Source organism: Rousettus aegyptiacus, unplaced genomic scaffold (genome assembly GCF_014176215.1).
Source record: "Rousettus aegyptiacus isolate mRouAeg1 unplaced genomic scaffold, mRouAeg1.p scaffold_m13_p_2, whole genome shotgun sequence".
NCBI classification, from domain to species: domain Eukaryota; kingdom Metazoa; phylum Chordata; class Mammalia; order Chiroptera; family Pteropodidae; genus Rousettus; species Rousettus aegyptiacus.
The window spans coordinates 146,550,591-146,572,995 of record NW_023416295.1 but is presented as its reverse complement, the minus strand read 5'-3'; the positions used below and the strand labels follow the sequence as shown (position 1 = coordinate 146,572,995).

The window sequence follows — 22,405 nt, the reverse complement described above, 5'->3', positions numbered from 1 at the left end:
AAAGACCAAGATGAAGAAACCCATTGAAGGAGAAAAAAATAAAGATAAACCAGCTTTCCTGCAGGAAAACACCCTGTCATGTCACTAATCTTTAAAAAATGCTAAATGTAACATTAACACTTTCTGACAAAAGTTATCACTCCATCAGACCTACTGGATGAGATTTGAATTGGGGGTAATCGATGTTATGAATCCTTTTCCATTGTTCCTAGGAAGCTACATGCCTGAGCCATCATCAGTCATTAGACTAAATTTTACACAATGTCAAATATTTTAGAAAGGTCTACGCCATGGCACAATAAACCATTCCTTACATTTAATTTTCATTTTGTTTCAACCATAGATAACCTGTGAATTTGCATTACAGAAAGGTCTTGATTCGTAATTATTTTCTGAGCTCTTCTGTTTCTATTACAGTATTATTATTTCTTGTTTTTCTTTGAAGAAATACTCTTCAGCTACTCTGTTGGGCAACTCTGTTGTGCAACCTCACTTCTAATCATTTGCTTTCCGATCCTATGGAGATAACAGGTACTTGGAAACCCCATGATGATACACTCTCCTCATCTTCTCAGTTACAAAGCAATTTGAAGAATAGTGGATGTTAATCTACTGTTCAGATACACAATCTTAATTCAATGAAAATTAATAATTCACATTGCACTTTGAGTTTATCATACTTATTTTCTATCATGATACAGTTGTAAAATTGGAAGTCTGTTTCCATTATGACCTTATATTTCGCTAAATACCCAGTCTCGAGAGATTTATCTCTTATCATTAACTGGCCTGGAAAGCTGATCTCATCCTTTTCTAGTGGTATTCCCCGCCCCCCGCCCCCCCTCCCCGCTCCCATCAGTTCCTGTTGTTACTGAAATGCCTAGAGATCACTTTTGTGCCTTAAATGCTTAAGCAGATAATACTAGTAACATTACGATATGTTGTATAGGACATTCATTACATTTACATCTATAATTTCATTTTAACTTTTTCTTAATAACATTGAAATCTGAAAACCAGGTATTATTAGTCTTGGATTGAAATATTATAAAATTCAGACTGAAAACAGTTACATGACTTGTCTGGGATCATACATGTCATCATAGAAAGGCCAGGTTTAAAATCTAGATTTTAGACTCCATTCACTATCTATTTCTCTAATGCCTGCATTTGCCAAGAATGATAGAGTAAATGGCCTAAATTATTTAATGGTAGTGGAACCATGTTCCGGATTCCTATAATAAAGAAGCAATGTGCAAAGAATAATTTTACTTCCCTTTGAGAACCTAGATTTCTCTATTATAGATATCAAAATAATGTAATCGATCTTATTTCTCCTTTAGGTGTGGGCCGCTAGGGAGCTCAAAGTCAAGGGAAATTAAAATGTTGTATAGGATCCTATAACCTGCAAATCTATACCCATTTTTTTCTCTCAAATAGTTACGAAAGACACTCCTCCATTTATTCTAAGGATGTTCATATAAGGGAGCTAAAACACCTTAAAATGGTTTTAAGATGGCTAAGTGATAAAACTAAACAACTGATCTACTAAAACCCGTGTGTTTAAAAAGATAATAATAAACAATAAAGCTGTTGATATCAGGACAGGTTTCATTTCTCTGCCTTTCTATCTGTCAGCTCTAAACCCTTGAATGAGTTATTTAACCCTTCTCAGTCTCAGTTTCATCCGTGAAATGAAGACAATAATGATAATCACACAGAGCTATTGTATGGACAGAGATAACATGTGAAGAAATGGAGGCAGATAGTACAGACTGGCGATGTAGTGTATTTTCCTAGAACTGAAACACTGAAAGTTCAAGGTTTTCTTGCAGCTACACATGCCCATGTGACTCAGTCCTAACTAATGACACATCAGCAGGATCCTGAACCCAAGCTGGAAGGTTCCTTGGCCATCAGCTAAGGATGTTTGAGTAGGAAGGCAACATCCTGGGAGCTTGATGACACTGTGTAGCTATCATCCAACCCTGAAGAACCCACCTCATTATTGCTTGAGATACATAAGCACATATTTGGTTAACCACCTGCATCAGGTTTCTGGTATAAAGCAACCAAATGCCAGCCTATCAACACAAATCTAACTAGCAAATGCTTAGCAAAAATCTATGCCTACCAAACATTAGTCCTCTTAGTTTCCTTATAGTCAAAAAGGTATGTGTTTTGGAAAATGATTACAATAATATTGATAAGTAAAAAGCTACCAAAAGCTGTAGATTATATAGTATGATCTAAATTTTGTTAAGAAAAAGAATAACTGATATCCAGAGACAGCCAGGAACTGAGAGGATTCTATTGAGCACATTATTATGAAGGAGGAAAAAAAAACATGTGTTTTCATTATAGCGAAACCATTTTGACAAAATTATTTCAAAACGCCCCCTTAGGTTTTTCATGGGCCAAGAAGACTGTGGGTCCAGGCCAAGTGGAACATGTCAAAGAGCTTAGGGCAACAAGAGGAGCTGGAAATGAGTGTGCACTTGGGGTACATTAGTGACGTTTTGTGATTTCTTACATATGACCTTGGGCGGCTAGTCTGAGGAAAAGTGACTAGTCTAGTTTATAATTTTCACCACATGACTATTCAGCACAATGTAATAGAATGATGAGCCAACGTGTTTTTATGACATCAAAAGGAAATATTTTTCAGATTATATCAACACATAGTTATGGTTTCTAACATTCCTGCTACTTTGTCACTCATTTCCAAGGAAATTTATGCTCTTTCTGAACATAAATGTGTTTTAAGCCCAAATAGCATTTAATTTGGTAATATTTATAAACATGGGACCAGGCAGGCTTAAAAGGGACAGTTCTTGGTAAATCAGGAAGAAATAGATCCCAACACAGGGGATGGGAGGATTCTCAAAGTGGAAATACTGACCATCCTACTGTCCCCTCCAAACACACACACACACACACACACACACACACACACACACACACACACACTGAATATTATAGAAAACCTATGTGAGAGTCAAAATTTGGCTCTTCATAACTAATAATATTTAACCAATATATTATAAAAATACACTTATAGAGACACAGGAAACAGCTGCATCAAAATGTCCTATTTGGTCTCCTCAGGCAAGGGCACTGCAGTAGTCCAGCCCAGGTGGGTTATAGACAGGGTTCCCTTGGCAAACATGAGCAGCTGGAAATGAACATCTATATTGAGTAGGAAGTGCTGTACTAGGCACAAAAATAAAAAATAAAAATAAACTGTTCTTTTGCCTTAGACTTTAAGAAAACTATAATATGTAGATATATAGTTACATAGATAACTGCACATGAGGCAGAGTTGAGTAAATTTGATAATAATGCAATGGGAAGTCATGAGAGATCCGAATAAGAAATAGTAATTGTAATTAAGGAGATTCAATGTGGCATCTCAAAGTGCACCGCATTTTAATAGCACCCTCCTGGACCCTTCAGCCCTGACTCAGAACTTGCTAGTTTTCCACAACGCACAGAGAATCTTGTATTGCATCTTGGCAACAACAACAACAACAACAACAAAAACAGTGGATACAAGTCAGTAAAGGAATAAAAACAACAATAATGATGGCTAACATATATTGAGAATTTAAGGGAAAAGTGTAACATATAATTAAAGTAAAATTATACATTTGAGTTAGAGAATGAGTGATTTGGCATTATTTTTGCTGAAACTCAGGGAAAGGAGGGATGCTTTGTTCAACTGACAACACTGAGCCTAGCTCACTCATCTGAATTTCTGCCTTATCAGCACACATGACTTTCATCACACAGGGAACACGAATGAAGCATATCAATTACTGGCAATTTAGCTTCCTGATAACAAACTCAAAGTAGTTCACTAAGAAATAATAATGTTGATGCAAACCGATTTTCCAGGATTTTGATAAATTAAGAGTCATTTCATAATCTCAAAGGAAAAAGAACTCATAACTTTTTAAAAAATCTATTCGAATTGGTTCAGCCATTTGTAATGACTGTGCACACATAAATGATGTAATGACTTCTACTTCCTAAGAAAAAGGCATTTTTCTTTTCCTTTATTACTGGTCTTGGTCTTGCAGCTAGCACAAAGAGGCACAGAATTCTGTGCTTGCCCTTTAAAGAGGAAATGTTTCTTGCTCTCCTCCTTCTGCAACTGACAGATAAGATGGGAAGCTAGTTTGTATTTCTTTAATCATCTCTTTTCTTTATATCTGTTTTCTAGCACAAAGTTTGAAATCAGTTGGTATGACTAAAAGCCTTCATGTATAAAAAGCCTATTTTGGATTTCTTTTTAAATGTTTCTCTTTGATGAGCTGTTAAAGGAAGTTGCTTACTTATATCTTCTTCATTTCATAGCGACTTGATATCAGGCTTTGTACAAAAAGGATACTGTAGATTGGCCATTCACCTTCAAGTCTATATTTTTTTCTAACTCCCTGCTGAATCTTGCTTTAAAAACTGCCTCTCCTGGACTTCTTAGCAACTATTGTTCCAGATGCAAATTAATCTTACCCATTAGATACACTCGAGGGAGATTTGAAAGGAGGAAGTGAGTTGGAACCCATCTCTCTGGCCCTGTTTCTACTGGAGGTAGTTGTGATCATGCTAATGGCAATGGCAGCTAGGGCTTTGTAATCCCTAAACCATAATTATTGCAGTAGGTTCTTGAATTAAGTAATTTCAGAAGCCACCTCTTGACTCTCACTTCTCCTTTCTCCTAATGATTTTTTTAAGTGCCCAATTCCTGATATGAAACATCTTTCTGCCGAAATACCTAGGAAGATTTCTGTTCCTTGACTTAAACCCTGACTAATATATTTTTTATTCCTCCATCTGAAGAGGCAATATATGAACCAGAACAATATTAATACCTGATATAGACATAGTGCTTTGTAGTTTATAAAGTACCTGGACATGCATTATCTACATAAATCCAGACCATAACAGTGAGAGGTGGCAAGGACAGATGTTGCTCTCCCCATTGCACAGATGAGAAAGCTGAGTCTAAGAAGAGTTAGGTGATTTAGTAAGGCATTTACTAGGTAAGAGATGTAGATAAAATTCAACCCCACATTTTATGACTCATTCATTTCCTTTGATGCTAGAAAGTCTCCTAACGGCAAACAAAGAAGAGAGGGAAAGCACAAGTATCTTGACAATGACTAAGTCTTCTATTTCTTATTTAAAAAATAAAAGTAATTTATTATTATTCTAAAACCCATAAATTAGACTAAAACACCTAAGGACAAGCTAGTAAATATGGGCTACTTCATAGAAAGTGTGACCTTGGATCTGGAAGAGCCTGTGCCTCAACTTTATAGGGTCTTTCCTTTGAAGACTCTTTGCAATTAACACAAATACATGAAAGGTTCAGTCCTGTTTTCCAGCTCTGACCATGAATTCTCTTTCTGTGCAACCATCTTGCCAAACTGAGAGTGGCTAGAAGACTTGGGGAGGCCAAGAGTCATTTCTCAATTTCTCTCTAACAGCAATTTCACCTAAGAACCGTCCCCCCCCATCCCCAACTAGGGCTCCCTAGAATAAAATGTTTTTTTTTTCTTAACTTGCTGCATAGAAATAATTTAGTAGAATATTTTATTTCAATGCTCAAGAAACCAAGAAGAAAAATATTAAATAGGCAAAGTTTGTTTTAGACCACTTCAAAAATAGTCAAATTCTTTTTCTCCATATGTACCACAGCAGTAATCTAACCACAGGGTGAAGGTTCTCAAGAGCTCTAAGACCCAAATTTCTGACCATATGGTGCCCACTCCCTGAGAGCAACAATAGCCCAAAGACAACATTCCGGTATTGCAAGTCTTCAAGATCATTCCACAGCCAACCTCAAAACACTAGAATTCCACAATCCCCTGTCCTTACTTCCTTCTCTGCTTGTTTCCTTCAGCATCATATGACTCAAATCAGAAGGGCTAAGAAAACTGTAACTCTATAGCATCCTACTTTGGCCCTTGCATCAAAATATTATGTGATTCCTTCACCCAAAAAATGACAACTATAAAGAAAAACATTTAAAATTGAGAAGGAAGAATGTGAAAAGAAGTAGATCCAATTAGTTAGGCAAACTCAATTACACCTTTCCTATAAAATCAAGACATGTAAGAAACAATATTAAAAGGCAATAAACTCTATACTAACCTGGGGGAAGAGAGAATAGGTTGAATTGTCAATGGTGAATGAGTATAAAAACTCCCCATCATACCACATGCTCTTCCCCATGGGGGAATTCATTTTAGTCATAGCAAAGAGATGGGCGGGGTCACAGCAGTCTTCCATCTGTTTCCTAGGAGAGAAAATAGAGAAAGAAAAGAACAGCAGGTTAAGTGAGCAGCAGACTCATTCACTTGTCATTCCCACAGAGATGTGCAGTCTTACCTCAGTGCCGGCTCACAAAAGCATCTGTGTCTCCAGGGTGATTAGACTACTATTAATTCACTCTTCCAGCCACCAAGATGCATGACTGGAATTTTTCATAATTTAAAAAAAAAAAAGTTTAAGAAAAATACATCAGCTCTCAGCTGTAGCTGAAATATGTCCAAAGGTAAAAATAATCATTATAATTGCAGATTTATTGGTTGATTTAAACATCCAGGTCCAAAAAAGACTGGGGTGGCTTACTTTGGAGACTGTTGAGCTATTCAGCTATAGCAGAAATGAATCTTTATGGTGATTTAATCAGGTAGTTAAGGTCAGTGACAAGGGACTTTACATGAGCTGTATGGAGTAGAGAATGAACCCAGTGGCCTCAAAGACAGTGCACTCCCAAACCTTGTCTTGAGGACAAGATTAAAGAACAACCCCTAAGAAACTCTTTTAAATAGAAATAAAATGAGATGAGTTAGGTGATTTAGACACTGGTAAAGCAACCTGCCTTCTAATTGGTAAATCTCATAGGTCTTTTATGTTCTCATTTTAACTGAACTCTTGGTAGCATTTGACACAGTTGAATACCATGACCTTTGCAAAACTCCCCCCACTCCCTTAGTGTCTGGAAAACCAGGGTCTCCTGAATCACCTTACTCTTCTAGGCAGGCTGCTTCTCTACCTGTCCCTCAAATGGAAGCCCTGCTACCATTCTACAGGCCATTTTTATATTCTCCTCTAACTAAAAGCCTGTCAGAAACCAACTGGAATAGAATTGAGAGACCAGAAATAAATCCAAGCACACATAGTCAACTAATATTTAACAACAAAGGAGCCAAATATCTATAGAGAAAAGATAGTCCGATGGTGCCAGGATAACTAAATATTCACATGTAAAAGAATTAAACTGGATCCACATCTTACCCCATCACAACAATTAACTCAAAATAGATTAAAGGCTTTAAGACCTGAAACCATAAAACTCCTAGAAGAAAACAAGAATAAAGTTCCTTTACATGGGTCTTGGTAATGGTTTTTTGGATATAACACCAAAAGCACAAGAAACAAAAATAAAAATAAACAGGTGGGATTACATCAAACCAAAAGCTTCTACGCAGCACAGAAACAATCAACAAAGAGAAAAGACAACCTACAGAATGGAGGGGGAAATATTTGCAAGTCATATATCTGATAAGGGGCTAATATCCAAAGTATATAAAGAACTCATACAACTCAATAGCCAACAAACAAACAAATAACCCGATTTTAAAAATGAGCGATGAACTTGAATAGACATTTCTCCAAAGAAGATATACAAAAGGCCAACAGGTACAAGAAAAGATGCTGAATTTGCTAGTCATTAGGGAAACATAAATTAAAACCACAATGAGCTACCACCTCACACCTGTCAGAATGGCCATCGACAAAAAAAAACAGATAACAAATGCTGGAGTGGATGTGGAGAAAAGGGAAGCCTGTGCACTGCTGGTGGTATTGTAACTTGGTATAGCCACTAGAAAAAAACAGAACTACTTTTATCATCAGTAATTTCACTCCTGGGAATATATCCAAAGGAAATGAAAACACTAACTTGGAAAGATATTTGTACCACTATGTTCACAGAAGCATTATTTACAATAGCTGAGACATGGAAAAAACCTGTGTCCATGAATGGATGAATAAAATTGTGATAGATAGATAGATAGATAGTTAGATAGATAGATAGATAGATAGATAGATAGATAGATAGATAGATAGATAGAGATAGATGATAGATCACACACACACGTAGATAAATATAGAGATATATAGATACAGATAGACACACACACAATAGAACATTAATCAGCCAAAAAAAAAAAAAAAGGCTATCCTACCATTTGTGACATGAATAGACTCTGAAGACATTATGTTAAATAAAATAAGTCAGACACACTGTATTATCTCACTTATAGGTGAAATTTAAAAAAAAACATAGAAAAAGATCAAACTTGTGGTTATCAGAGGTGAGAGGAGAGGGGAGAGGGAATAGGAGGAAGGCAGTGAAAAGTATAGACTTCCAGTCGTCAGATAAATAATGCCAAGGATGTAAAGCACAACCTGATGACAACAGCTAATACTGCTGTATGATATATAGGAAATTCAAGAGAGTAAATCCGATGAGTTCTCATCATATAACAAAATATTTTTCCTTTTCCTTTTCTTTTATTTCTAGTGTATCTACAGGAGAAGATGGATGTTAGCTGACCCTATCATGGTAATCATTTCATAATATATTGTAAATCAAACCATCATGCTGTATACCTTAAACTTATACAGTGAGATATATATATTATATATATACACACATACATACAATATATACATATATGTGTATATATATACATACATATATAATATATATAATATATGCGTGTGTGTGTGTGTGTGTGTGTGTGTGTGTGTGAGATTTCTCAATAAAACTGGGGAACAAAACATTCTTTGGGTCCCCTGACCACTCCTGAAATCCAGACCCCTCCATCATAGCCCCTTGTCTCCATCATAAGCTTTCACTTAAGTAAATTAGACAAGGCCACATGGTGGAATTGGATTTTTATGATTTTGGAGTTGGATTTTGGAAGGTCTGTGGACGTTGCCACAAGAAGGTTGGTGGTGAAGGCAGATTATATTCCTTTCACTGGACGTAAAAGCCACATGTACACACCCCTACATCACACACACACACACACACACACACACACACACACACTCACATACTCATGCTCTCTTTACTCCAGCTTTACGAGTTTTCCCCAAGACTTTTCAGGCATTCGCACCTATTTGCTCTACCTGAATGCTCTTCTCCCAGGTATCCTTGCAACTTGTTTCCTTATCTCCTTCTGGTCCTTCCTCAAATGTCACTTACCCAATGCGTACTTAGCCCCCTGTTGAAAAACATACCTCCTCCTTACCCACATACTTTGCTTATATTATTTGTCCCGCTTCTCCATTAGAATTTAAAAATGCAAGGTATTCCCTTTCCCGCCCCTTGTCACTAGCGTACTGGGCACATAAAATGTGCTCAATAAATGTGTTGAGTAAATCAAATGAGTGCTGTCCAAAAGAGCCCAGTCACTCACAGGGAATAAATCCAACTCCAGAATCATATGAAGACATTTTAAAGAAATTGTAATGGAAGTCACCACATGGCAGAAATGTCATAAAATCTCCCGGTGGATATCTGTCTCTCCCCTGGACACAGCTCTGTCATCTCCTCTAATCACCCCTAAGCTTGCCCTCTCTCCTTCACATTGCTCATTTATCAGAGCAATTTTACTCTATAAGGTTCTCCATTTTTTACCCCCTAATAATAACTTATAATGATGCTTAAGTATGAGAAAAACCATTATACAAACTATTTTAGATTTTTCCCTCTTTCGGAGAATGGAGGGATTTGAAAGACAAAGAAAAACTTCCAGTTATATATGTTTAATCTTTATGAATAAAATTACTTCTCTCTTGGTCTATTCACAGGATCACAATAAAACAGCTAAATGGATATATACCAAATTTGGATAGGATATTTTCAGTGGTCTGAAACTAAAACACAGGTTTGGAGGAATGCAACAAATTCATTTTTGGAGCCTTGGGTAGGAGCACAGGGAGGGGGCGGGTCCATCCACTCAAAGAAGTAGTTGGGCAGCCGTCTATGAGACCACGAGGTTCTGAAAATGAGGTCTGGACCAGAAGCACCAGTCCACACATAAACCTCCATACTCTACTGAGTTTTGAACTTGTGCCCAAATGGCAAATACTCCAAATTACAAATTACATTAATTTAAAAGTGAGCTGTTTCTCCAATGCATAAATTTACACAGCAGGGAGGGATACAGTGGGATTTTTTTTTTTTTTTTTTAACCTTATGAGCAGTGGTGCTCCTGAACAGCACTCTAAGGCCGGACATTATGTATTAAAACTAAGAACTCTATTCAGAAACATCTTTTCTTTTCTTGATCTAATGATATCTATCTAGGTCTGAGATTATTCTGTGAAAGGTGAGCAGAATTTAATGGAAGGAAAGCAAATGAAAAGGAGACAAAAATTATAGAAACTGCATTATGAGATTTTCAAATTATACAGATTTTTCTAAACTAGGGAACTGAATCAACAAACATTTTTTACAGATGAGCAGTGAAGTGGTAAATTTTAGAAAATGAAGTCCAGGAGTTAAGCTCCTCAGATTCACCTCAGCTCCACTGCCTACCAGATAGATGCAGGGCTGGAGCATTTGTCCTAAAATTTTTCCAGACTATAAATGTCTCTTCCATGATTTATGGCACACCCCTTTAGTACTGCTATAACTGTTCCAGTATTTGAACAGATTCAAAACTATTTTCTGAGAAAAATTTTGGCTTTCCGTTATGACCCATTTCCACAGGATGGAACTCTGTGCAATAACACAAGCCAGGGATTCTCAGTTTTCTTAACAGAATATTTACTGTGCCACCTGCTTGTCTAAAACATATGGGGTGCTCTTTACTCAGCACAGAATATCAGCATTTCAGATTGTCAACAACCTTTAATTGACTGTAATCTAGTTCCCATTAAATGTGTGATTAAAGGAATGGGTGTTTGGGAGAGGCAAAGGGATATGGTAGCTGATTTTTCTCCTAGGATTCTTTATATTCTTTCTCTTATCAAGTCAAATCATGAGCAAGTCAGCTATTTGCGTTAAATAAAGTAATTCTTTTTAAACATCCTCCTTTAAACTTTCATAGATGTGAATAGAGCTATTTTTGGGGTCAAACCACCAACATATTGTGAAAACGATCAGGTAGACATTTCATCTCATCCACTCATCATCCCTCACCTTGTTGCTATGTTCACTACATTTGTACGTAGTCGTGAATTGGTTTCTGAATATCACTGATCCCCACAGTGATAGAAAAGTGCAGAGGTATTGAGAGACTTGACAGCAACAGTTAAAGAGAGGCGTAGCCTTGGAAATAGAAACAAAAGTAGAGTTGATTTTTCAAAACTGAAAGCATTGAGAAAATAAGGTTATTACAAGTATAGATGGAATGAGTCATTTGACAAAGTGAACAAAGAAACAACAATTAGCAAAAGAGAAGGAAAATGATAAATGAAATTGGCAATTTTTTAGTTTCTCAATAAAGAATAAGGCTGAAAACTAAAGGTATTCAGTGCTCAGAGATTAACGAGACTACCTACAACTGGGAGAAGCACAAAAATGGTTTCTTTCTTTCTTTTTTTTTTTTTAAAGCATAGTTTTCAAATTCCTATTAACCCAATGATAATTCAGGGTAATGGTAGAGCATTATGAAAAAATTTAAATGGTGCAAGAACTGCTGATGAAAATGTGCAGCAAGCCATGGCTGCTTCCTTATGTTAAGGTCATTCTGAATCCGCCCAGTAGAGGGGACAGTGTCAAGCGTTTATGGAGTATCCATTGTGAGGAATCCCTCACAACATCTGAGGACATCAAGGAAAGGGTTCAGGTTCGGCTGCCTCAAAATCCTTCAGTGCAGACAAAACCTAACCATTTGGGGAAAATGTATCTAATTGTCTATAAACCTAAAAACCGCAGAACAATGCTTTCAAAGGACAGACTCACTCTAGAAATGTATTGGGGAACATGAGGTTAAAAATTCTTTTGGTTATTTGGGACTTAAAAACAACTTTTGAAACTGTAAGCTATGTAAAAGTTGAAAAGTTTCCGAATTAACTAACCATGTTGTAGACATGCCTCCACCAAGTTACATTACAAAGTTATGTTTTTAATTAAGGGTCACTGTAAGAAACAGTGACATAAGAACAGCGACACTGTAAGAACAGCATTCAATTTTCTATAAAATGAAGGTTGAAGATAACATTTATAACATAGCTATGGTCCTATTTATCTATCTAAATGATAACTCCTTCCTTGAATTCAGTATCAAGAACATTTTTTGTAATTATGTAAAAATGTATGCTTCTACTTATCAAACAATAAAAATTATTTTGACCTGTTAAGTATTTTTTTGGTGAGTGGTCAGGAAGTTCAGAAGTAAATACAATACAGATATAAGACTATTTCAGCCTCAATTCCATGAACTGATATTGCTCTACTCTTTATTAATAGTTACTTTTTAAAGGCTAATGCATTATATTTTGAAATTTTATAAATTTATAATGTTAAAACATTAATTTTAGAAATTCTCAAAAATACAAATTAAAAAAATAGGCAAAAATAAATATCACGATAATCCCTCTACACAGAGCAACTATTAATAGATTGTTTGGTGTGCATTTTTCCTATTCAAATTCAATTATCCCCTTAGTCATTCAACAAATATTTATTGAGTACTTAGTATCTATCCAACACAATTCTAGAGACAAAAGATACAGCAGTAAACAAAATAGCCTCAGTGCTTGCCCTCTTGAAATGGTAGTTTAGTCTGCTTATAATTTACTGATGCTACAAAGAATTTTGCGGTAAACATTCTCATGCTTAGATGTGTGAACATATCTATGATTGTGTTCTGGAATATTTAAAAGTATTCGCTGAGTTAAAGGGTAAATATTCATGGGATTCTTCTTGTTTCAAAAAAAGGTATTATACCATCTTTGATTTTTGTTTAAATTTATTTTTAGCAAAGCAAAATAGGCACAGTATTTGAACTACTATAAGGCAATAAAAACATGAGTTTCCTTTCATATTCTTCACTCCATGTCTAGACCAAAAAGCCAATGGTTTTCATATTTCTGATTATGATTCATATAGTGCTATTTTTATTTTCCAAATTTTTATACTATCTTACTACTTATTAATATGAAAGGTGAAGATATCACTTTCTAATCCTATCCCAAACAGACATGAACAAACTTTTTTTCACCCTACATTCCCCACAGAATTACAGGAAAATTTTTAGTTAAAGTAATTATTTTCATAGTATTATAAGTCTCTAAGTGTTATTTAATAGGTGAGCAATGTAATGTACTAGCACTGTCTTTCTTTCTTGTAGCCTTTTTTAAATGTGATCTTCCCAGAGTTAGTTATTGACTAATAACACTTTTCATTTCCTTATTTTTCATGTACTTTTCTAATTCTTCAAAGAACCGTAAAATTTTCTCAATTTAGTCAAACATGACAAGAAATCAATCAGTTCAATTTTTTTTCTTGGGGACACCTCATCTGGAGCTTTCTGTCCTCCTTCTCTAATTTGGGCTGCTTTCTTGCTAGTCTCCATAAATACCTGTCATCTTGGAAACTGCCTTCGCCTCTTTTCTGAATTGTATGCATTTGTTTCTTTTATCCATATTTTTTCTTTCTTGGTATTTCCTCATTCTGGTGTAGCATATACTCCATTGTCTCCCTGAGAACGGGTGCAAGCAAAGTATATTCTTTTTGAGTTTTTAAATGTTGAAAACACTTCTTAGTTTGACTGAATACAAAATTCTAGTTTAGAAATAATTTTTATCAGATTCTGAAGGCACTGTCCATTACTTTTAACTTCCAGTGTTTCTTTTGAGAAATTTGACATCATTCTTATAGCTAAATATTTGATTATAATTAGTTTTCATCTTTGAAAATTTTTAAGATCTTAAATTGAGGGTTCTGAAATTTCATAACAATATACCTTGGATAAGTCTTTTTGCACTCATTGAGCTGGACACTTGGCCCCTTACAACCAGGAAACGAGTCCTTTAGTTCTAGAAAGAGCCTTCTATTATTTCTTTAATAACTGCTACCCTCCCCTTCTTCTATATTTCTCTTTCTAAAATTCCTACTAACTGAACTTCTCACCTTTCCATTTTTACCTCTTTATTTTTCTTTTTCTACTTTTTGAGGAATTATTTCTTAAACATTATTTTGCAAATCCATCTAGCTACCCTTTAATTTCTACTACCACATTTTTAATAACAGAATGTTCTTTCTTATCTTCAAAAAGTTTTATTTTCATAGCTTCCTAAACTTTGTAAATGCAATGTATTTTCTTTGTGAGAATCATTTGTTATGTATTCCTCTGTTTCCTGCACTGTTTGTTTCACGTGTGTGTTTTCTATTGGTTTGTTTTAGACTCCATCTTTCATCTTAGAAGCTTTCTAGAAATGTTTACAGACGCATAGCTGTCCATTCACATTTAAGAATGAGGTACTAATGAAAGCTCTTTATGCTTGGGTAGTGCTTATCAACTGCTGGGCCTCATCAGAGTGTGATCCAGCAGGGACCTAGCCATTTCACCAAAGGACCCCCAAATGTCAGTATTCACAGCCTTTTCTCTTGAACTAGCCAGTTTCCCCAAAGAGGAACCTTCCAATTTCTTGATAAGCTATAAGCCTAGTAGATAACATTCTGCGAGCTAAGTGAAAACGGGCTGCTGAGGTCGTACTCTTCAGAATACAATCTTTCTCTTAATTCCCGTTTTCAGCTGACGTCCCAAGTCCAAGGGCTCTCTGTTTCATCTTCAGTCTTCTAACAGATGGACAAGGGCAACTCTTGTGTCTATGGGTAAAGGGAGATTTGGAACACTTCCAACCAATCCTCCCTTTCTTTTAGTCTCATTAGCACTCACCCCTAGTGCTGAGTCTTTCAGGAATTCTGCAACATGAACTGGCTTCCTTCTTGCTACCTTTCCCTGCCGCAAGCACTCAAGCTTTAGATTTCTGTTTCCATATAGTTAGATAGCGCTAGGCCATCTGCTTTTCATCTAAAATTTTATCGATGTCTTTTGTTGGCTATTGTCTCCTTTTCCATTCCCTTCATTCTTACAAGTTTATTTCTGTTTATATTCTTCTCTTATAATATTGTTAGTCTTTGAAAAGGGGTCAGAAAACCATGTAGTCTTACCCTTTCACGTTTAACTTCTGATTTTTCTGATTTTAAAACATAAAAGGCAACCTACTAAAAAGGAAAAGATATTTATAAATGATATACCTAATAAGAGGTTAATATCCAAAATATATAAAGAACTCAGACAACTCAAAATAAAAAATAAATAGACAACCTGATTTAAAAAATAGGCAGAGGACCTGAAGAGACCTTTTTCCACAGAAGGCAAACATGTGGCCAACAGACATAGGAAAAGAAATTCCGCATCACTAAGAGTCAAGAAAATGTGAATCAAAACCACAATGAGCTACCAGCTCATACCTATAAGAATGTCTATCATCAAAAAGACAACAAATAGCAACTGTTGGCAAGGATGTGGAGAAAAGGGGACCTTCTTGCACTGTTGGTAGGAATATAAATTGATGCAGCTGCTATGGAAAAAAATGTGCAGTTTCCTCAAAAAAAATTAAAAATAGAATTACCATATAACCCAGCAATTCCACTTCTGGGTATTTATCCAAAAAACATGAAAACACTAATTTCGAAAGATATACATACCCCTAAGTTTATTGCAGCACTATTTACAATAGCCAAGATATGGAAGAAACTGGGTGTCCATCAATAGATGAATGGATAAAGAAGAGATGGTATCTTTATACGATGGAATATTACTCAGTCATAAAAAATAATAATAATTAAATCATTCTATTTGAGACAGCATGGATAGGACTTGGGGGCATTATGCCAAGTGAAATAAGTCAGACAGAGAAAGACAACTAACATATGATTTTGCTTACGTGTGAAATCCAAAAAACAAAATAAATGAACAAACAAAACAGAAACAATCTCATAGACAAAAAAACAAAACTGATAATTGCCACAGGAGAGCAGGATGGGAGGATGGGTGAAAAAGGCAAAGGGGATTAAAAGGTACAAGCTTCCAGTAATTAAATAAGTCATGGAAATATAATGTACAGTGTAGAGAATACAGTCAATAATATTGTAATAACTTGTATGGTGACAGATGGTTACTAGACTTCATTTTGTAAAGTATTTAAATGTCAAATCACTATGTGGTATACCTAAAACTGATATGTCAACTACATTTCAATTAAAAAAATAAATGTTCATAAACTGAAAGGCTACCAAGAAATATTTTAATGGTTGTTGCTCTAAAGAAATGGAAATGGAAAATTGGGGTATGTGGGGGCTTTTAATTTTCATCTTATATGTTTCTATAGCTTTTTAGTTCTGTGAACTCATATTAATTTGTCATTTTAAATCCGAATAATTTATAAGAGCTATTAAAAAAATAAAAAGTAATAGATGCTTGCTATAGAAAACTCGGAAATATTAAAAAGGACAAAAAAGAAATTAAAAGTTAAAAAATAATATGACCACAGAGAGAAAAATATGATTAACATTTTTTCTCCCTGTAGTCTCGATGTTATCAAGATTTTCTTCAAAACTGTTATAGATTTATTGATCAATTATCCCTGCTTTCCAGCTTCTTCAAAGTCTTCTTAACTAAATCCTTAATTTCTGTCCATAAAAACTTCTGTCCTAAGCTAAAAAAAATTTCCCACAAATATGCCACCTCTTTAAAACATGCTGAAATCTCTTGAAAGACCACAAACCAAACATCTCAAAACACTGTTGCCTCTATTTTTTCACTAACCTTTTCGCTTGCCTCCAGCATATCACTTTCATTGAAATTGCCCTCTTTAACGTCTTCAAATACTTCCAAATCACCAAATGAAATCAAATGGCCTTTCCTCGGTTCTTACTCATTATGATCATCTGGTATTTGACATTGTTGACCAACGACTTCCTTCTTGCAAGCTCCTCCACCCTGGATAACCATGGCAGCATATCGACCTACCCAATCACATCCTCTCTATTTTCTTCTCCTCTCTTCATGACAAAACAGTACTTCTTCTCATTACCTAAATATAGTTATATCCTGAGGCTCAAAACTTTGGTTCTTAGCATTTTTTATTCTAATAATAAAGAAAGATTGGGTCATAGCTATATTTCTTATACTGCCAAGAGAACTAATAATATCTCCTAAAGAGATACAAAACAGAGCAGACCTAGGATGGACCATAAAGAGATGTCTAAAGTTGGGGGTGGGTGGGTGGGATTGGGTCAGTAAAGAAAGGAGGATATAGAGGAAAAAGAAGGAATTATGAAAAAAACTCAGTTCTTACTATGCACAAGACACTATGCCAGGTCCTCTTATATACATATTACCTCATTTAGTTTTCAATACAATCTGTGTGTCAGCTAATTTATTTCTCTTAAAAAGAGTTAAGCACAGCACAAAACCACATAGAAGTGATCCAGGTTGGCTGATAAGGAAGGTGACATTGTGTAACGGAAACAACAGAGGTTTTGGGGTCATGGGGCTTTAACTCTGCCACTCGCTGGTGCATGGCTTTGGCCAAACCGCTTAACACACTTGCTTTCAGTTTCCTCATTTATAAAATAGGGACAAAATTAATTGATAACAAATGAAAGAATTTGTTAATTTGTTTGTAAATAAGATGTATAAAGTACCCAGTACTTAGCTAGTGCTCATAAGTAGTTGCGGTTGTTATTATTTTGATTCTATAAAAGACAGATTACTTCCATAACAAAAGAGAATTCTAGAAATAGTTTCAAAAAGAGGAATTCATGTTTCTTCCAAGGTGTTGATCCAAACCCAGGCTAAAGTCTGCCTGAGCTTTTTATGGCTGTACTACCTTAAAGGAAAGGTTTCAGCAGTTCTCTGTCTCCAGGGGGCATCTCTGTGAGAAAGGCAAAGAAGCATGTCCCCCTGTGATGGAGCAAGAGTCAGTGAAATAACAGGAGTCACGGCCATGTTGTGAGCTGGGAAAATGCTCAACCCAATAACTCATATTACCTAGGAATCATGAGCCCCCAAATGAGAGTGCTCATATCACCACTGAATCATGTGAAAAGCTGTGGCTATCTTTTCTGGATAAAGATATTTTGACAAATTTTTTTAAAGGGTAAAAAATGTGCATATTTTTGAAAGGAATAACAATGAAATGGCAAAGCGTCATAAGCCCCTGTGGATTTAGAAAGATCGACTACAAAAAATGCTGAATATTCTCCATATGTACTTTATAGCATGTCTTAACATTCCTTTGGCCATGAAAATAAATAAAAATGTGTAAATCAACATGGTGAACCAAAAATGAACAGGCTAAAAGAAAAACACAAATTGACCTAAAAAGCCGAGAGAAGCATTATAGTCCATGGAGTATTGCAGACAGCAGCTGCAAACTGTTCTCATACACTCTGATAATGGAGAACATAATTAATTTTCCTTGACAAAGAAAAATGGAAGAACCGATGAGGTCAAAACTCAAATTAATTCAATTCAATGAGTGTGTTTGTTTGAATAAATCCTCTGTGCTTGAAACTGCAGGTCACAGAAGACAAACAAGACACAAAGAAAGGGCATGAAAACGACCCAGGTATTTACTGATTCATTCACTCATTCATTCAATTGTCTATTAAATATTTAATATGCACTGAGTAGTGTAAAAGACCATATACTAAAAACTTTGAAAATGAGGGTGAATAAGATGCATTCTCTGTCATCTAGAATCTCATGATCTTGGCCAGAGAGAGCAGCAAATAACTCCAGGACATTATTGGTGCATGGAAGAGGATGCACAGAACACCACCAAGAAGAGATAAACGGAGGGGTGCGTAGGATGGGAGAGAACAGGTGGAGGGCGATGGGAAAAAATTTCGTAAGCTCGATACGTAAATTGAGAATTGAAGGACTAAGATTTAGCGGGACAGAGACCAAAGGCTAGAGGCATGAGAATATTGGGGAATTCCTGACAGAGAAAACAGTATGTACAGACACAAATTTCCTGAACACCACAGGCCAGTGCCAGTCCAGCACAATTTCTTTCAATAGTCTCTGGTGAAATAATGAAAATATAGGCCATGAGTGAGGCTTTCATATTTTATTTTAATTAGCAGCCTTTTTTTCTGAGATTATGTCCTTTACATATTTTGATGTTAACATGTAAAGTCTAAAAGGAAATGGTTGTATTTTATAATTTCCTTACTTGCCAAAATACAAAACAATCAACACTGTCCATTTATTAATTTATTTGGTAATTTTCTAACTCATTAAATCCAAAATTTGGGAAATCCTGACCATGATTAACAGAGCCACAAGCATTTAGACAGAAGAAATCTGGCAAGTAAATATGCAATAGTTTACAAAAAAGATTAAATTCAGAAAGTAGGCAGGGACTAGATTATGAAGGGCTTATATGGCCAGTTAAGAAGTTTAAACTTTATCCCATACACAAAAAAGGAGGGTAGAGACAGTCGAAAAGGTGAGGAATTAGCAAGTTTGATGTTACATTTGTTTGTAAACTGCTAATGCTGGCAACCACCCTACCTACCAGACCTATGGGTGCTTAAACCAAAATCAAGGTGAGGTGATGAAATACTCCATAAATTCTAGTGTATACTCTAAAGGTAAAAGGTTAATATCAATATTATCTTCCTTCTTCTCTAAGTAAACATATAAACTAATAAACTTGTAAAATCTAGCCTCCTGTTCTTTTTGCCCCGACCACTTTAAGACAGCATACTGGACTAACAGATCCTAGTGATAGGACATGAAGTGACAAAAACAGACACTTCTTGAGCTCTAACAGACAAATGACACATCTCTCCGCAGACTCCGATTTTTGTTTGTGACCAGAACTACCTACTAACAATCTACAATTTTTAAGAGTTATTAAAATTTAGTATTCAAATACTAGAATTACCACATTTTTAGAGATTCTCATTCAACATTCTACACAGAAGCTTGGCTGCTGTGCAGCACTTGGCTATATAACAATGCTCCTTTGTGCCTGACACATGCAGTTTTGAAATTCCCACAATTGTTAGAAAAGACATGTTTTATCAGTGCATCATCAGTGTTGTAAGAAATTGGCTAGGATTTTTATTTGCAACTGTTCTTATCTGTAAATATAAATTACTTTAGCCATTACTGGATTAACCAAAAGGCAGACTATTTTTGTATCTGGTATGCCGACCAAGTTGGGGCATTACAAAAACTTTTAAAATAATTTTTAATAATTTGTACTCAAATTCCTAAAAAACATTGAAGTAGTCGTTATAAATTTTTTAAAAAATTTGTTAAACCCAATATCATATTATATTTCTGATCATTTTAGCAAAAATAAATTTATTTTCTTGTGCATTACTAGACTAAACATTTGGTATGTAGAGATGAATATTTATATTTTATGCTATAATTTTCAAACAACTTTAATTTAGGACATATCTGTTTTATTTACATTTCAAATGTGGATCATCCATAAATGTGCTGATATAGTAATAGCTCATAGTTAGTAGGCTTTGGAAACAAGCTATCCTGAATTTGAGTTCTGCCCCTATATCTTACTACATACGAGACCTTGAGTATGTCTCATAAACTCTCTAAGCCTCATTTTCTCAAATGGAAAATATGAATAAAATAGTATTTACCTCATAGGTTAGTAGAGAGTGCTAAATAAGAACATACATGTAAATCTCTTTGCACCAAACCTGTCACATTCTCAAAGGTAGTTATTATTATTCATTATTATTATTATTGAATTCATTTTCAACATAAAGTAAAAATAGATAAAATAAGAGGACGACAAGAAAACTCAATGCATTAAGCTGCAATATAAACACATGAGTTTTGTCAACAAAGAAAACAGAAAGACCCAGAACAAATGTTGGAAGAGTTATTTCCACACAAAAACCAGCAGAGATAGAAAATGGGATAATATCCAAGGGAGCTGAAAATGAGAAGCAAGAGGATTCCAGCCCGTGTCAAAGGGCTGGGATAACCACTTGCCCACAAATGTCACCTTATGTCATTAAACCTAGAGAACTAAGTCAGATACTCCTGACGTCCAACAACAAAATAGAATCTTTAAAATGTTCACTTAATTATACAAATATTTATGAATTTATGCATATGCTCAATTTACTGATTTTATTGTAAGTGCTTTAACTTCTCACACAGGTGCTTTTATATATGGAATATGCTAGGCATGTCCATGGAGCCAAGGGCATATGTTGCCAGCAGGAAATTGTCCCAGGCCATATGGGCTGACCAATCAGTGGTCAAATACCTGGCACCAGCAGATATGCTCTATTTATACCCTAGTATTTGCTCATAATGCAAATTTAGAGATTTACATGTTTTAAAAGTGTCTATCTATTGAAAAAATGTTTTGGTTGTATTTGCTCCACTGTTGAGTGCCTAAGTCTGGGTGGGTCGCAGGGCAAGGGGTGCACTCGGAATAAGTGCTTTGTGGTCATTAAAGTATTAAGTTGGTTTATTGAAGGTGAATAAAGAGAATAAGCATGTCAGGGAATCTGCCTCTCCCATCTATCAGACCCCCCACTTGCTCAAACTGGTGCATCAATATCCACTGCACGATGAGCCAGAACAGAGGGATGCAAAATGGCTAATGTGGAACTGGTCTAACCTTACACTTTCGCCTTCCCTCCTCCTCACTAATACTAGCATTCATTGTAGTTCATTCATTAGTCATAAAAGATTTCTCAAATACAGTTATCCTGTATTATCCAAGATGAAGAAGGAAGCCAATCCTAACGGAGGTTTTAACCTTCTCTATTTATGCCATCTTGGTGAGAACTTTGACTTTTCACTCATTGTAGCATCTACCGGAGGATCATTTGAAGACAATTCAATACGTAACTGATGAAAGAACTATGGGAATGCATGAAAAACTCTATCTAACAAGTGGGAGAAAAAATAAAGAAAAAAATAAAATGACAACTGGCTAAACTGGCAAAACAGACCTCAATTCTAGCCATTTCTATGACTCAGAACAAGAGTACGTAAATAACATCAAATATGCATGTCAGTTCAGTTTTGAATAGTAGCATTTGAGACTCAGACTTTATTTATTGTATATCTTCCTTCTCTTCCATTAACTCTACTAAATCATTTTTTAATCTGGAGAGTTTTCTGCTGAGTCTCTTAGATCTGCCCATTCTATGCTAATTCCATTTTCTTCACTCTACATGGGTTCTTGGCATAGCTGTATTTTAACTCATGTCTTTGCCTCTGCCAATCTGCCCCTACACCACTAGTAGATTGGTGCTCCTTATCATACTTTCATAACCAAGAGCTTA

General features: G+C 35.4%; 1 protein-coding gene across 2 annotated transcripts in view; it reads right to left on the bottom strand.

Moving 5' to 3' along the window:
- Positions 1–22,405, bottom strand: part of ST8SIA1 (ST8 alpha-N-acetyl-neuraminide alpha-2,8-sialyltransferase 1) — a 116,444-nt gene that overhangs the window by 76,974 nt on the left and 17,065 nt on the right. For both annotated transcript variants that reach the window (XM_016140502.2, XM_016140503.2), the window contains exon 2: positions 6,160–6,304. In XM_016140502.2, the coding sequence (XP_015995988.1) occupies positions 6,160–6,304 (145 nt within the window). The remainder of the gene's footprint in view (positions 1–6,159; positions 6,305–22,405) is intronic.